We start from the raw sequence: 17,847 nt of genomic DNA on the forward strand, positions 1-17,847 counted from the left end.
TGAGCGCGCACCTACGTCCTGTCGATAGAGGGAGTGCGCATCCTCCGGAGAGCTTGGAGAAGCGAGAGAACCCGGCTGCCGCTGCCGAGCTGCCGCTGCTGCTGAGGGGAAGCAGGAAAACATCATGAGCTCCAGGAAGGGTATGAGAAACTCATTCTTATATAAGCCTTTTGGGTTGGCAAAGCCATTGTTTTGTATTACCATCGTAAGCAAATACTTGTGTTTGTGACCTTTTGAAATTATGCTCATACCGGCTAGATTGGCTGTCTTACGATTGCTGTGTTGTTCTTTCTCTCCCCTTATCTCTCTTCACATCTTCCTACTCTCATTCTGACTTGGGCTGTTCTCCTGCCCCATCGCTGTATTTCACTTAGTAATGGCCATCCAGGCCCGAAAGAGGAGGCCGAAAGGGAAAAAAGAAAAGACAACCCATCATCGAAGGTAAGCAGGGCGGAGGCGGTCCAAAGAGACTGCATGTGTGCGTGTTTGTGTTTTTGTGTCCTGTAGTGACAGCAGTCGTGCTTGTTTCTCCATACATCATTGTTGACAGCGTGACTCCCTGCTTAGAGAATGGCATATGGAGGGATAGAAAGACGCGCATGAATGTTCTCATACACCGACGCACTGTTGGCTACGGTGCAGGTGCTAGCACGGAGTATGGACTCCTTTTTCAGGTTCTCGCATTAGCTTCTCAGGGCACTCCAACTGTGTGGTGTCGGAAGTTGCTAATGGCAACGATGCGTGGCCTGACGCTGGGTGCATATATGTTTTTGTTTGTGTTTCACGCTTTAGCTACTTGCTGCTTTATTGTTTGCTGGCAATCCGTGTGTTAATCTGTTCAGTCCTCGTGCTGCAGCTGAGCACTGATGTGCACCAGTGTTATGGGGGATGTTTTTTTGCGCAGATTGGATGTGACAGATGTGACCGCTCTCGCTGGAGTGATTACATGGATGCTGGTGTACTAGTTGGAAAAAGCAACGCATTTCAAGATGATGTCAAAGGAATGCACACGGCATGAAGTAGTGCTAGAAGAGCCTATCAGAGATAGACTAGGGAATTCCGACTGTATTGTGGGTGGGCGTGTTTCAGCCATGTAGAGTAAAACGCTGTGCGGCAGGAGTGTGGAATTTAAGACGCACAGGGCAGTTATTTTCTCAATGAGCGCACGAATCGCTTTACCGGGTGTAGAACCTACTTCATGTCACTATGCCATTGGACCGACGTCACAGGTTGTCACTAGCATCAATTAGGTGATTCCTAGGTTATAACCACACCGAGGCTGTAGAATTTACTGGAAATGTCTGGAGCTTGTGTAAGCCATAGTATTGAAAGGCAATAGTGTCCTCCTCAGGACATCGTTAAACACTGAGGTAAAAAGCAACGTTCCAGTGGGTGTGTCTGTAATAAATGTAGAATGGTATATGGGTTATTTGCTGTGTGTAGCCTACACTGCGTTATCATTATGTAACATTACAATAGGTTAGATAAGGAGTGTAGCTTAGGGACTCCGGGTGTAATAACACATCCATGAGCTCTCATGAGTGGTATTTATGAGTTTTCTTAATAACTTTTATCAGACTGTGCACTGTAGGTTAGGGTATATTGTTATGCCACAAGTCTACAGTGTTGTAGAAGACCTTGGTCCAGGGGACTTCAATATAAACCCTTCACACCAGAGTGTTAAGAATGTTGCAGAATGAATGTTCTAAAGAATATCAATGAATGCATTCTTTTATTAGAATGTTCAAAACTCCTCTGCTGAAGGGTTAATCGCAAAGACTGCCCCAGGCAGTTCTTCCCATATACTTAGTTCAGAAAGCCATAATGAATCTTGTTCACAGCACACTCTGACTCCATGCCCCTGTCTCATTGACATATAAAGTGACCTTTCCCCGATGGTCATCTGGAGTACCACAGAAACAAGGCACTCAGAACCACTCAAAAGACTGGAAGAATACAGACTCTTTTCCACAAGCGGCCCCAGCAGCAAAGTTCATTGCGTGTCAGCTAGGGTCCGAGTGATGTCAATTTCAACATCAGAGGATGTACTCTGTGCGGACGTCCCTGTACCCTCCATTTTTGACCGCGCAGACTTGTGCGCATCCGTAAGCAAGTATAGTCAAGGCGCGAGACAGCTGGAGTGTGAGGGTGTGCTGTGCTCCGAGTGGGAGGACTCTGTGTGTGTCTGTGTGGACATGTTGGTGTGAGACGTGTGAGACGTGTGAGACATTAAAGCCACTGCATGGCTTGTGTTTGTCTTAAAGTGGTGTCCACTTTGTACCAGGTACAGTCTCATGGGGGCATCAGATGTGTCGAGAGCCTTCTTGTGCCTTGGCTTCAAATGCATTCAGCACACTAATTGTTTCCACCCACATTTAGACCACGTCGGTCAACAGATGGAGCCTATGTTCTAATTTACGTCAGGTTTATGTTGTAACTTGGTATAGATTCTAGAAAGGCACACCGTGAGACTGTTGTCTTGTTTACTTTGTGTTGTCACTGCTTGACTGGGCAGAGTATTGACAGTGCTCGAGGGAGGGGTTTTGAGAGTTCATAGGGAGTTCGCTTTCAATAATTATGTTCCCTCACACTCTCTCTTTTTCTCTTTCTCCCTCCCTCCCTCCCAAATACACACACACAAACACACGCAAACGCTCAGGTAAACATGGTACATTTAAAATAATTCACACCCAGTCCTCATATCTACACAACACCTTGCCCCTTTCAGGAACCTAAAAATCTATCTTGCATGCTTTGTTTACAATTTAAACTGTGTCTCATGAGAGACTTTTGTTGTCCCACTGCATTTTTGGTGCCTTCTGGGGGCACTTGGACATGTTCCTCCACAGCACAAAGCCTGAGGAAAGCGGGGTGGTTGCATTCACCACTCACCACAGACAGTAAACGTTTTGTTCTTGTTGGTGTTTTTCTTTTTTTTTTCTCTTTTGTTTTGGCGTTGCTCATAGCTGTTGTGGTAGTGAGCATGTGCCATGTGAGGTCGTCAGCCTGTGCAGTCGACCCAGAGGCGTGAACGGAAAGATTCAGCTCTGTCGCAGCTGCGCGCCATGCACAGTGCTAATGCATGCATGCACTTTATAGTAGTTTCATGTTAGTGGCGTTGTAGCTGTCCTGCACACCAAAGAGCCTAGAGCCTGGTTTAGTGGTGTTATACAGAGAAGGACTGGGATGTTTCCAATCAATGTCAGATGTACAACACGCTGAGCATTGTCAATGTTTATGTAGCTGACTGAGAACAGTTAGAGGGACTTTTGTAATTTGACTGATCATTTGAATATATCTTGAATACATTCACAACTTTTTGGAGACTGCCATATTCTGTTTGAAGGATTTGGTTTCAAAACAAACGTTTGTTGTAGGTCGTAGGAAATTAATCTGCCTCATTGGGGGCGATGTTTTGATAGCTGGTGAGTGATCTTGATTGATGTAGGTACATGTACATGTTGCATTGTAAACCGCATTGATTTTTGTCTAAGGTTTCCCCAGGCCCGAGACACAGATGACACTGTAGTCGGGTCTGTGTGTGTCCTGCTTGTCCCTGGCAGCAGAGATAAGTACTGTCACACAAGCATGGCCTTCATAATAGCTATCTCCCATTAGCCTCTCTCTTTCTCTGATGTCGAATTGATCCTCCCCTCCCCCATGCTCTTGTGCAGCCAGTAACCATGTTTCCCTGTGAGAGACATGTCGTTGGACCCAATTGATGAGAAATATGATAAATGGCGTTACCTGGGGATTTAAAAAATACCCTACTGTGTGTTTATCTCAACTGGAGATTCAACTGGGACGCTTTGAATCCGTGTTCCCCTAGAGGTTATTTTCGCTGGGAATGCCGTAGAAGAAACTTCTATTTCCCTTATGCCAAAGTACTCAGTCTGTTGTATCCCATGTAATTATTAGGCTGTTTTTTGTGTGTTGTCTTTTCAATTATCATGGGCATGAACAAAGATCACATTGTAAAAATACATTGTACTCTATCATTTCTTTATAACACACCACAGAATAACGAAGCTCTACATTTTCCCATTTGTTGAATCTGTATCACTTCTGATATTAATAATAATACACTTTATTTGTATAATACCTTTCATACATAACAATGCAGCTCAAAGTGCTGATGTCAGATAAGGTAAAAGTAAGATTATTGTGGTCACATGACCACACTCATCCCCAGTTAAAATGAACCCCAGTAGATCCATAACGACGATTTCATACACTGTCTTTTCTCTTCTATTGAAAATGATTAAATGGTTTATTTGCTCATGTACACTCACTGTACCACTGACATCATCGTATCATTGACATTCTTTACACTTAAAGCATGGAGGATGGGTAGAATTTTGTAACGAGTCTTTTCACACTTTAGACTATGAATTTAATAAATTAAAATATTAAATTAAATAATAAATGGACAGATGATGAATGTTGTGCCTTAATCTGGATAGACTATGTAGCATATTGCACACAACAAATGAAGACCGCCATCTCATTTTGAATACTGTTTTATTAATCATAAAGCCTACTGTGTGCTGTATGCTCATGTGTTCCAGATTATATAGTTATAATAATCAGCGTTAAGGCTCGATAATCTGTTATTTGCTAAGGTTAGCGATCTTCTGCTATTGTTGAGCAGTCACACTTCACATTTTCTTACAGAAATGCATCTCATTTATACTGCTAGCTGTAATAGTTCCATAAATAGGACCACTATATTATGCAATTGTTTTCTTTGACAGCAAGACAACATGGGAGTAGGCATTTCAAATTAGAGAGAAGATGGTTTTACTGGTGATTCTTTGTATCAGGGCAGTTAAGATTTTGCTCTCTCCCTTTTTTAATCTCTGTGTGGGTAGATGTAGTCTGTAGAGATGAGCCTAGTTTGTGTAGAACAGGCTGTGATGGGTCATATGAACCTGAACACAGCTAAGGGTTCGGTTCCTCACACACCCTCACAGGTGCAAGTGGTGGCGGAGGCTAGTGCTGGATAGCCAGAGCCCTCAGGAGTAGAGCAGCAGTAACCATCTAAAATTAGCTTGGAGAAGCCACAGGGATTTATGCTGTATCTCAGCATGGAGATGCTATCACATATGCTTATAGAATAACTGGAGAGAAATGAAACGGGCAGGAAAAGTGTAGGCTAACGGTGCGCTAATGGTTACTGGGTTACTGATGAAAGGGTCTGAATGTATTTTGTGTGCCCAGTGCATAAAGGTCTGACCTTGCATGCTTTTGTAAAATGGACAGACAATTATTCAAATTATGATTACGTGAACCTTGACATTCATTAACTGTCCTTATGTTTATGTTCAGTGAAGTAATGGTTGGGCTTGCTTTGTACATTTTGCAAGATGCAAGAATGTCAACTTCTGACATGTGGTCCAGTCACAATGGACTGTCAGTGTTTTTAAGTTGTCCACTGTCAGATAGTAGAACTCAAAATTGAACTTATATCCACAATGACAAGACATATTGTGTCTTTGGAGTTGTTTTTTTTAATGTAGCCTATCAAAAGGAAGCTCCTGAACAATGATTGTGTAATAGTCGTGGTTGTAACAGCAGCAGCAGGTGGAGGTGCAGTGCTGTCCATATGGTGAACAGGAGGTTAGGGGGTCTCTCTTCTCACCTGTTCTTTTATCCTGTGCAGGTTGATTTTGGGCACGCAGGGAAACATTTTCTTCATGTCCTCCAGTTCTGTCGATGATAATACTGCAGTCATATGGAGCCATTATTCTGCAGCTATATGCATAGGCCTACATTCTGCAGCAGGAGAATTCACTCCCACACAGCACATCCCTCTGTGTTTTGATCTCTCTCTCTTTCTCTCTCTCGCTCGCTCGCTCTCTTCCCTCCTGTCTCTCTCTGTCTCTCTCTGTCTCTCTCTTTCTCTCTCTGTCTCTCTCTCTCTCTCTCGCTCACTCTCTTCCTCCCTGTCTCTCTCTCTCTCTCACTCTCTCTCTCTCTCTCTCTCTCTGTCTAACATACTGTTGAAAACTGTGAAAAGTAGAGCGGAAGCTCAGAGCAGCTGAACTCCAGAACTCTGTCTGAATGTAAAAGACGAGTGAGTACCGAGGGATGTGCAGTCCTCTGTCACACTGCCACGTTATCTCTCCCCTGTAAACAACACACCGACCTGGAGCCCAGGCAGACTAGCTGTGTACTATCTGTGAGTCAAAACCCTCTGAAGAACACCCTCACAGAATGCCGTATCTTCATTCACAGATGCAACTGAATGACTGGAGAAGCAGGCCATGTTTTTATGAATCCCTTCATTTAGTTGAGTGTTCGTAGCGGTCTTGCTGCCAGGCAGCAGATGCTGGTAGGTCCTGACCGCTCTGGCACAGGTCTGAGGACAGACTCCTGTGGACTCACACCAGGTAGGGTGCCGTTGAGGTGTAAGAGAGAAGCATCCGGTGATTTCATCAGTTAGCAGGGCGTCTAGCCGCTCTCCCCATATGTGAGCACACTCCACTCATTGGCTCGTAATGACTTTGTCTTCTAGAATGCTGTACCGGCATGTATGTTGTGGAATCAGTGACCACACAATGGTGTTGTCAAGGTAAACGAAACAGCGCAGCACCCTTTGTCACGGAGATCTTGTTCAGTTTGCCATGGCGATGCTTTTGTGCCATTCCTCAGGCCAAAGGGCACAATGGCTATCAGCAGGAGGGGTTGATCTTGCATTGTTGATGTTACACATTTTTTTACTCTCATTACTTTTCCCATTTTTCAGCACTTAAATGTTTTTTAATCAGTTATTCTTTATTAAACACTAAGCAGTTTCAACAGCATAGGGTTTATATTCACAAGAATCCCCTTGCGTTTTCGTGTATCTGTTGGAATCAGATGGATATATGCACTCATACATAATAATGTCAAATCTTGGGAGGAGCCATAGTACAGAAGCAACATTGGCATCCCACTCCAAACACAGGTCCAGTCAGTGCCCGCGAGTCATCATCCCATATCACACACGGGTCCAATGCCCGCGAGTCTTCATCCCATACCACACACAGATCCAGTGCCCGCGAGTCTTCATCCCATACCACACACAGATCCAGTGCCCGCTAGTCATCATCCCATATCACACACGGGTCCAATGCCCGCTAGTCATCATCCCATACCACACACAGGTTCAATGCCCGCTAGTCATCATCCCATACCACACACAGGTTCAATGCCCACGAGTCATCATCCCATACCACACACGGGTTCAGTGCCCCTGAGTCCGGCCTGAGGTAGTCTCGAGGCCATTCCCCATTTCTCTCGCCTCCTGTCTTTCTAAAAGGCTTAGAAAAGCCCAAAAATAAAAATTCTCTCACTCTAACATTCTCTCTGTCTCTCGCCACCCTTTTGCACATATTTAGTATCTCTATACTCGCTCTCCCTTCATCTCTAGAGCCTGTAAGCCATCCCTGGTGCTGTGGTTTGGGGATTTGACTGAAAATAGTAAGGGCCCAGGGTTTGGGTTTGAGGAAGAATAGGACACTGTGTGTAGCCTGATTTCTTCCTGCTGATAACAAAACAACATAGCATGTGATTACATTAAAATCTGCCTCGTATCTGTTAATAGTTTGGATGATTGTAACCTTGTACGGCCAGTTCAGACGTCCTATTCGTGTGTTTTATGTTTTGGGTGAAAAAAATGTGTCCTTGAGGCAACATTAATTTAGCAGTCATGATTTCGTCATTACTTTGTTTTATCGGATAATGTAATTGTGCGTATAATGTAATCGCATTGTGACGAGACTAAAGATGAGTTTTATTCTGTTTATATTGTGAGATGAGTGAAAGTGCCTGTGCGTGGGTTTAACTTGCTTTAACCCAGTCAGTGGGCCAGTAAACCACTCACCCTCCAAAGACATGGAGCAAGCAAAGTCAACTCAGAGACATGGTGCACATATGGGTTTGTGTGTATGTGTGTGTGTGTGTGTGTGTGTGTGTGTGTGTGTGTGTGTGTGTCTGTGTGTGTGTATGTGTGTGTGTGTGTGTGTGTGTGTGTGTGTGTGTCTGTGTGTGTGTTTGTGTGTGTGTGTGTGTGTGTGTGTGTGTGTGTGTGTGTGTGTGTCTGTGTGTCTGTGTGTGTGTGTCACACACCATAGAGAGGGTGACTTAATCTGAGCATCTGTTCCTCTAGCAATCAGAGATTATGACCCTAAGTCTCCCTGCTGCCCTAATCAATCTGTGCCGTCTCACCTCCTTCATGATCCCATCATTGAAATTGCACTTGGGACTCAGCGTCCATTTGAAGAAGCCTCGTGGTAACAGCTTTAGTGAACACTAAGGGCTGATGACCTGGGCCTCGTGGCATTCGTGGTGCCAAGCTTCACCAGCACACATGTGTGTTTGTGCAGGTCACAGCAACACTCCCTCAGATGTTAAACAGCACTGTTGGTTTAGAGTGTCCTTAATTCAGCAGACACCTCAAGTAACTCCCAGGGGCTGTATTCTGATTAGACTCGCATACGTCTCTATTATGCTGCCATCAACTGTACTGTAAATGTAGTAGATATTAAGATTAAATGCATACTAATGTTTATGTTGTAATCGCTATGGAATATAAAAAAATAAAAGATATTATGTAGTAGGGATTTTCCAATTCAATACATAACTAATATTTCTAATATAATCATTGTTTCCTCTCTCTCAGACATTGGCCTGCTACTATACCCAGCAGTGTGGTATTTTCCTGCCACTAATACTGTCATTACTAAGGCTTAGGTTAATGCTAAATGGAGTTTACGGCATACCTGACCAGGAGGTGTAGATCCACTGGCTCTTTGGGCAGCACACCAGCCGGCCATAACATTAACCCAACAGATAATCTAATCCAGTGGGGCTTTACAGTCCTTTAAAGCTACTGCAGGGGAACACACACACACACACACACACACACACACACACACACACATTGTTCCAACAACACTGAAAGTGTGCTTCTTGACCTGTGACATGTCCACACTTCCCACTGTTGGGCAGACACTCTGTGCTTCGTCTGTGGTCCTGAGGTTGGGGCCCTCCTTCGACAAATATGGAGCAAGCGCTGTGCAAGTATGGCAGACATTAACCCTTGAAGACAAGGCTAACCCACCCCCATAACTCCAGTGACCTATTTAGTCCAGACAGGGCAGTTTGCACTATCCACTTCACTCGTACTATTTTTGTCACGTGAGAAATAGCTTTAAGTGAATTAGTTCTCCTGTTCTAGGATGGTGCATTGCATGGGAGTTGTGCTGTGGCATGACTAGCATGAGTATTGATCTTAATTACTTGGAGAGGTGATGCATCTGGTAGTCGGCCATCTCATGTGTTGCACCCACTGGATGGCAGCATGACCTAATCAGCAGAAATGTAGCTTTCTCCTTGCCAGCTAGAGGTCTGCACAAACACATGCGCGTGCACACAGCTACACACACACACACACACACACAAATACATGTGCGTGGCACATAGCTACATTACACAGTAGACATAGAGGTTGTTATGTAGGTTGCAGCTCTGCGGTATGTCTTTGTAATCTAGTCTCACTGACTCATAAAATCAAGGTTGTCTGCAGGATACTGAGGCCCCACATAAGAGGAATATTGGGCAGAAAATTGGGACAAGTCTTCTGCCCCCTGTGAGGTTCATTTGAACCCCAGTGTAATCTGTGTGACAGCTGTTACATTTGCCTTTTTGGCTGTGCCATTTGATTTGTCAATTTTGAAGGAGTTAGTTAGTTAAGCCTTTGTATTCCTCTCGGAACATAGGCCATTGATGAATTGTTTCCACCCTCGTCTGTCCTGAGCCATCCTCTCCAGCTGTTTCCACGTCAGCCCCTTCTTCTTGAATTCCTGCTCTGTGCTCCTTCTCCAGGTGTTTTTGGGTCGTCCTCTACCCCGTTTGCCTTGTGGGTTCCATGTCAGTGCCTGTTTTGTTATTGCTGTTGTGTTTCTTCGTAGTGTGTGTCCAATCCAGCTCCATTTTCTCCTTAACAGCTGTATATCTACTGTTTCTTGTTTTGTGCATTCCCATAGGTTGATGTTGCTTATTGTGTTTGGCCAGAAGACTCCAAGGATGCGTCTTAGACAGTGGTTTATGAAGGTTTGTAGTTTGTTTGTGATGTTGGTGGTAGTTCTCCAGGTTTCGGAGCCATAGAGCAGCACGGTTTTGATGTTGGAGTTGAAAATTTGAAGCTTCGTCTTGAGGGAGATGTTTTTACTTTTCCAAATTTTGTTTAAGATGTTAAATGCTGTTCTTGCTTTCCCAATTCTTGTCTTCACGTCATCCTCTGTCCCACCATCAACAGCTATCACACTTCCCAGGTAGGTGAATTTGTCGACATCTTCCAGCGTCTGGTCCCCGATGGTTATTGGGTCCGTGTTCTTGGTGTTTATCCGCATTACTTTGGTTTTTGGACCATTTATTTTGAGTCCAAGTCCAGCTGCTGTTTTTTCTAGCAGTTCGGATTTGTCCTGCATCTGTTGGTGGCTATGGGAGAGTAGTGCGATGTCATCCGCAAAGTCGAGGTCCTCCAGATGTTCTGTTAGACTCCACTGGATGCCAGTCTTTTTATTGTGGGTTGATTGTACCATGATCCAGTCAATGCACAGAAGGAAGAGGAAAGGGGAAAGCAGGCAGCCCTGTTTCACGCCAGTGAGTACTTTGAATTTTTCTTGTGCGCATCCCTGGAAGAGTACGTTGCATTGCATGTCCCAGTACATGTTCTTGATGATGTTGGTATACTTTGTGGGGATTCCATAGTGTGCCATGAGTTTCCATAGCATTTCACGGTCTACACTGTCAAATGCCTTTGCAAAGTCTATGAAATTGACATGAACAGGTGTTCGCCATTCTATAGACTGCTCAATGATGATCCTGAGGCTAGCAATTTGGTCGGTGCACGATCTTTTGTTCCTGAAACCAGCTTGGTTTTCTCTCAGTTCATCATCAACCCCCTTACGAAGTCTCTCCAAGATGATGCGGCTGAACACTTTGCCTGGTGTTGATAGCAACATGATCCCTCGGTAGCTGTTGCAATCCCTGAGGTTTCCTTTCTTTGGTATGACAGCAATGAGCCCGTCCTTCCAGTCTGTTGGTATGTTTCCTTCTTCCAACCATATGGTCTTTATTAGCTGGTGGAGCATGGTGGTTGAGGTGTCGAGATCTGCTTGTAGAGCCTCTGATGGGATGTCATCTGGCCCTGCTGCTTTGCCACGTCGCAATTCCTTGATGGCCTTCCTCACCTCAGATCTTGTTGGGGGGCCACAGTTGATGTCCAGCGTGTGTGTGGCTGGTGGGATCTCTACCTTTTGGGCAGGGGGCTGTCTGTTGAGCAGCTCCTTAAAGTGTTCTGTCCACCTTCGATGTTGTTCTTCTTTGGTGGTGAGAAGTCGTCCCTGTTTATCCCTGATCTGGGTGTTTGTCTGTCTAAACTTACCAGCTAGTTTCTTGGTGGTCATGTAGAGTTCTTTGATGTTGTTTTTTCCAGCTGCTTCCTCTGCTTCCCGTGCCAAATTCTCAATGTAATTCCGCTTGTCACATTTTGCACTTTTCTTCACTTCTTTATTTGCTGTTTCATATTCTTTGTGAGCTGCTGCCTTTTTTGCTCGGGTTTTGCTTTTGTTTAGTGTGTCTTTTTTTGTCCTCCTTTCTTCAATTTTCTTCAGTGTGTTTGTTGACAACCAAGGTTTATGGTTTGTTGCTTTTCTCCCCACTACTTCTAGGCACGCCTCTTTCCATATGTTTTTCAGGTTGCTCCAGTGCTCTTCCACTGATTTGTGTTGTTCTTCTTGCAGGGCTTGGAACCTGTTCTGTAAGGTGGTTTGGTACAGTTCAGTTGTTCCTATGTCCTGGAAGAGCTGGGTGTTGAACTTTGTTCTTGTGTTGGTGGGGTTGTTGCATCGCTGGAATTTTGAAGGAGGCGGGGGTAGTAAGATAGTGAGCAGACTGGACATGCAGTTGGTCCTATAAGTCAACAGAGGGCGCCCTTGCCCTCCACGCAGTTGTCTGTGATGCATCATGTTGAATCGTGTGCACGCCCCCTCGCAGATGAGATTACGCTGTCGGTTGGTTGGTTTGGCTCAGAGGACCTGGCGACTCGTGTGGGAGTGAACGTTTTGGCCCTGTATGCCTGCATGCATAGGTCTGCGTGTGTCATGCCATGAGAGTGTGTACGGAAGGGGTGTCTGTATAAATAGTTCACTGAGTGTTTGTGTGTATTTTTGTTTTTGTTGTTTTTTTGTTCCGTGTTGTTTTGTTTTGCTCTTTATGCATGCAGGAAGGTCTGTTTTACACAGGACAGGACAAGTAGAGAACATCAAGCTTTTATCCTGAATTTCTGGAACATTCCACAGTGCTGCTGTTGATGAATCAGAAAGTGAGATGTCACTTGATACCAATGAGTATGCAGAGCCTTCCTCAGACCCATTTCCAGCTCACTTACAGCTCCTTCTAGAGTTATGTTGAAAACAGAATTCCATCGGAACTATATTATGTCTAGTACAAGACTCAGGCATTTAAAATCCATAATTCATAACCACATTATAAAGGGATTATGAAGATAAACAAGGTGAGGAGACATACCTAAAACAAAGGACATCATTTTCCCATACATTAGCACCCAGTGTGCGTGGGGTGTGGGTACTCTTGTCACATTAATAATGCAGGATGAAAGGAGGAGAGCTTATTTACACGAGCACCATGCAATGAGTTAGCATTCTGCTGGCTGCCGGCGTGCTGACATCTCAATGAGTTAGCATTCTGTTAGCATCTCATGCAAACCTGGAGCACATGATCCTGAATCCATTTCTCAGCTTTGATGTTGATACTCCACATGCAGATAGCGGTTTCATTTTACGCTCTAGAGTAGACCGTGTAATGATACTCTCAGTTTAGAGACACTAGGAATTGTGTGGTAGTGGTTTGTAATGAAGTCTTGAAAGTGGATGGTTGATAAGTTGACAAGACAGTTGTGCACGCTGTAATACAAAATAGGCCAAGAGGAAGATTGTTTTGGTGTATACAAAAAGTCTAAAACAAATGGGAACAGAGGCGACTTTTTCCGGGACAGGCGATCGAAAACCAGGACATTCAAGGGAAAACCAGGACGCCTGTCAACACTACAAGGACACAGAAGCAACAATGCAAACACAGAGTTTCCATCATTCACCTACTTCAGCAGCTATTTTTGCTCACACATTCGAGTGGCATTCACCAGTGTCCTGTAGTACACCGAAGCAAATTCTTCATAAAGGAGACATGAACAACATGCACACTATAACAGAGCGCGACTCTTCAAGTCTTGAGATGTAGACAATGGAAATGTCCACTTAAGCATTACAGTGCGTTTAAGAATCGGGGCTAGCATCCAGATTAGCGTCCAGTCAATGGCTAATACGGGCATTAGGAGCTCCCCTTGACTGACGCTGCTGTGCATGTTAAGATGCGTGGTGTGGGTGGCAGCTGACCTGCTCCTTGTGTTAAACACAATAGCCCAGTTCACCGTAGCAGCTGGCCAAGGAGGGGAGCCCGCAGGTCACACTCCCTCATCCATCAGTTAAAACAAACAGCACTTAGCTGATGAAGTCACTCGAACCTTCCAGCTCCGGCGGCGGCTGGGCGCACATGCATCAAGAGCAAGCCCACACTAATATATTTACCCTCTCTGATTTCACACTCCTCTCGTTTTGAATGCTGGGTGACCGTTATCCGTCTTTCTCTCTCTGGCGCACGCATGCATGTGCTCTCTTGCTGTCTCCTTCTCTCTCTCTCTCTCTCTCTCTCTCTCTCTCTCACTGTCTGCACACACACACACACACACACACACACACAGACACACACACACACACACACACACACACACACACACACACACACACACACACACACACTCAGTTATGGCCAGCAATACCTGCCTGTTGGCCAGTGACAGTGTCAACAGCCACAGTAAGCAGTTAGAGTGCCAGCTGCTGATCTGTGCAGTGTGTCTCTGGGGAAGAGAGCTCTATCCACTATAAACAATGACTGTGTGTGTGTGTGTGTGTGTGTGTGTGTGTGTGTGAATGACTAAGAGAGGCCCTTTCCTCCACTGAATCAATAACCGATTGGGGACATGGATGTTGTAGCAGCACAGATTAAGGTTGCCATGGAAGCATTGTTACTGTAGGGGGTGCTAAGCAACTGATCATTGCAATAGGACTTCATGGTTCCACACGGACACACAAAGACAGCCCTCGATGCTCACCCACAGCTTTTGATCTCGTCAGCCTCGAATCCTCCCCCTCCCACTCAGTCATAATGCCTGGCTCCTGGGAAGGCAGGGGGAACTGGCTTGTGACTGTGAGCCCCACGCTCTATATGACGCCAGCTGCACAAAAGCCCAGAATAAACGCATCACTATAGCAACAGCGTGATTAGGAGACAGGCGATTAGCAGAGGCACAAGTGCACAGGAATGGAGAATGGAGACCCATCATCGGTCATTAAAGCGTCCGTTATGGTCCTCACCGAGGATCTATTTGTCTACACACACAAGCTTCGCTTGGTGAAGTCGTGCTGTAATGCATAGTACTGAATTATAGCTCTAATACTGAATGATAAACTGCGTGCTACTGGTGGGAGCCATGAGATTTTGCGTCGGGGGGGTTAGGTGCATGTGGCAGTGGAGAGAGCAAGCAGGGGGGGGAGAGATGGCGAAATCCCCCCGTTGGTCCCTCTCCTGAACGCTCAGGCAGATAGATATTTTTGGAGGCTGTGCTGAGGCTGAGGCTGCCCAGAGCTATCTTTACACGGCCTAGTTCTCCCACCCGCAGGTCTGGAGGAGACACAGGATGGAGAGGGGGTAGGGAGGCTGGAGGGAGGGGGTGGGGGGAAAGACAGAGTCAGGGAGAAGAGAGAGAGAGGAGGGGGTAGGGAGGGAGGGGGCATCTTTACTCAGTAACAGACAGATTGCAGTCCCACACATGCTAGTGTAGGCACCAGTTCATCTCCTCAGTTCCCACTCAGATGGTTCATCAACATGATTGACACACCCCATACAGGCACAGAGACATGCATGCATGCAGCCCCCACCACTTGGACACACTTGCACATACTTATTTACTGCCACAAATTGCTTAAACACGCACCATGGTGTTTTTTTCAACCAAATAGTCTTGCAGGGGAAAAGGCATACACAGACACGCACACACACACACACACACACACACACACACACACACACACACACACACACACACACACACACACACACACACACACACACACACACACAGACACACATTTATAGTGGATTCCTCATCTTTCTTGCTCACCAGTGAAGTCATTTCCATCAGCACAGACAGCTTAGCGCTGCAATGCAACCCCCTACTGAGCGCTGCGCTAGTGTGTTCAGTGTGTGTGTCTGTGTGTGTTTAAAATGTGGGTATGGTATCCGGTAGTTTGTGCAAAGAAATCTCTTTTTTCATGGTGTGTGTGTGTGTGTTGATGATGCTGCTCATTGTCATTTAGGACTGTAGGCTCAGTTCCGAGCCTTCTCTTTGGAGATATGACATCAGGACTGTACCAACTCTGTTTCTTGGTCTGGGGGTGCTCTGCAGTAATATTCATAAAGTGAGATAAACCTTTTTGACACACAGCAGTTTCTCCACCCCATTGGCCAACATCCAAATTGAATGAGGACAGCTAGATTGGTCAGGCTTGCATATGAGCTTTTATTTAGCTCTGTTTCTGTGTGTGTGTGTGTGTGTGTGTGTGTGTGTGTGTGTGAAAGAGAGAGCTTGTGTGTGTGTGCGTGTGTGCATTTTGTTTTGTGTGTGACTATGTAAAAGGTTATTTGTATACTTAATGCATGTATTCATTGTGTGTGTGTGTGTGTGTGTGTGTGTGTTTGTGTATTTTGCTGTTTATTAGTGCATTCAATCAGACATAATGTTTTGCTCTGAGGTATTGAGTCACATGGTCACAGATTTACTCTGTCGAACATTTAAGACTGATTGAGTGAAATGTGCAAATCCTTTGTATTAGCTGATCTATGTTTCACACTGATTCCTGAGCTCCAGTGGAATAGGTCAACATGCATTAACACAATTTAGCTCTCATACTTAGCATTTGCACACAGTAGACAGTGTACGGATGTGCCGGTTTGTACAATACAATTTTTCATTGATACAACATGAGTTCCTGTAGGCAGTGTATGGAAGTGTTTGACTGCAAATTCATGCTTTTTACACGTATGCATCAACAATGGATGTAAGACAATTGCTCAGTTGCTCCGAGACAAAATAGTCAGCAGCTAGACCAGTCTAGTCAGCCAGAGTAACCTCAGAATGTCCTCCTAGAAATGAGGTCAACATGGGAGAGAAACAGGGAGAACGAGGGAGGGAGGGAGGGAGAGAGAGAAAGAAAGACAGAAAGGGAGAGAGGTGGATGGAGGCAGACGGACTGTAAGGGACCCCCTGTGATGGCTTCACCCTCCAGCTACCTTTCTCTCTGCTGCCCACTCATGTAGAAATAGACCCATCTGCTGAAGGAGAGAATACTTGGCCAGGAGAAGGAAGAAAGCAAAAAGGCAACAGCGGAAACGCAGAGAAGGGGAAACAGAGGAGAGATGGGGTGGGGGGTGGGGGGTGGGGGGCAGAGTGAGCTGTTTAGGATAGGGATGGGAAAGAGAAAGACAGAATGAGAGGATAAGCTAGAGTGAGAGGGAGAGAGAGAGGAGGGGGAGAAAAAAAGTCAGATATGTGCGGCGTTGCCCCGAGATACAGGATGTCGTAACAAGACGAAGGGAGGAGGGAAAAGGGGGCGGGAGGAGAGAGAGAGGGAGGGAGGAAGGGAGGGAGGGAGGGAGGCTTTGGATTGCTCCGGGAGAAAGGGAGGAGAGAGTGACGGAAGCAGGGCTGCTTTCGTTTGGCCCTCTGCCGTGCAAGCCGCTCCTCCCCCCCTCTCCCACACAGACAGTGGTTTGGCCCAGTGCGCTCACGGCCTCTGTTGTTGTGCAGAGCTGCAGAAGGCCTGAGTGAGCCAGCTACTGCGCCGCTGAGAGAGAGAGAGAGAGAGAGAGTGAGAGAGAGAGAGAGAGTGAGAGAGAGAGAGAGAGAGAGAGAGAGAAGCAGCAGCAGCAGGAGGAGGAGGAGGAGAGGCATAGACAGACAGTGTGTGGGAGCTCCACCAGTCATTTCAGCACCATTCAGGAAACAACAGCAGTCACAGCGGCACAGGGAACGAGGGAGGAAGAAGAAACGCAGAGGGGGGAAAGGAGAGAAATACCGGCACGTGAAAATAAAGGAGAGAGAGAGTGAAGGAGGGGTGAGAAGGAAGGAAGGAAGGAAGGGAGAAAAAGAGGGGGGGTGGGCTGAGGAGAGGCGACTCACATCGCCTTTCTTGAGAGACCCACGCAGCAAGATTTCTCGCAGCTGTCCAGCTTTAGCACGTTTTTTTTCTCGTTTTTGATTTTTTTTTAACATTTTGTTGTTATTTGTTTTTCTCCTGGAGCACTGCACTCCATTATTTCTTCCTCTGAGGAAGAGGAAGAGAGGAGGAGGAGGAGGAGGAGGAGGAGGGGAGACATACCCCCCCCCCCCCTTCGCTTGCACAGAGAGGAGGTAGAGGCAGCAGCAGAGCTGAGGAGCTGTAGGAGAGAAAAGGGGAAAGAGAGAGAGAGAAAGAGAGAGAGAGAGAGACGCTGTTTTATCATTCCTCGTCACCTCTGTCCCGTTCCTTGGCAAGCGAGCGGCTAACAGGCACCGCTCATGTCCGTCAACTCAGAGAAATCCTCGTCCCCGGAAAGGTAACGTGTCTCAACGCATCTTTCTCTCTCTCTCTCACAGTCTCTCTGTCTTTCTCTCTCTCCCTC

General features: G+C 45.9%; 1 protein-coding gene across 1 annotated transcript in view; it reads left to right on the plus strand.

Annotated features, from left to right (window-relative positions):
• srpk2 (SRSF protein kinase 2) overlaps window positions 1-17,847 on the plus strand; it is a 54,602-nt gene continuing 36,755 nt past the window's right edge. Inside the window, exons 1-2 of the mRNA XM_042707429.1 lie at window positions 1-140; window positions 375-441. Of these exons, the coding sequence (XP_042563363.1) occupies window positions 125-140; window positions 375-441 (83 nt within the window). The 5' untranslated portion in view covers window positions 1-124. The remainder of the gene's footprint in view (window positions 141-374; window positions 442-17,847) is intronic.

This window comes from Clupea harengus, chromosome 3, assembly GCF_900700415.2.
Source record: "Clupea harengus chromosome 3, Ch_v2.0.2, whole genome shotgun sequence".
Taxonomy (NCBI): Eukaryota; Metazoa; Chordata; class Actinopteri; order Clupeiformes; family Clupeidae; genus Clupea; species Clupea harengus.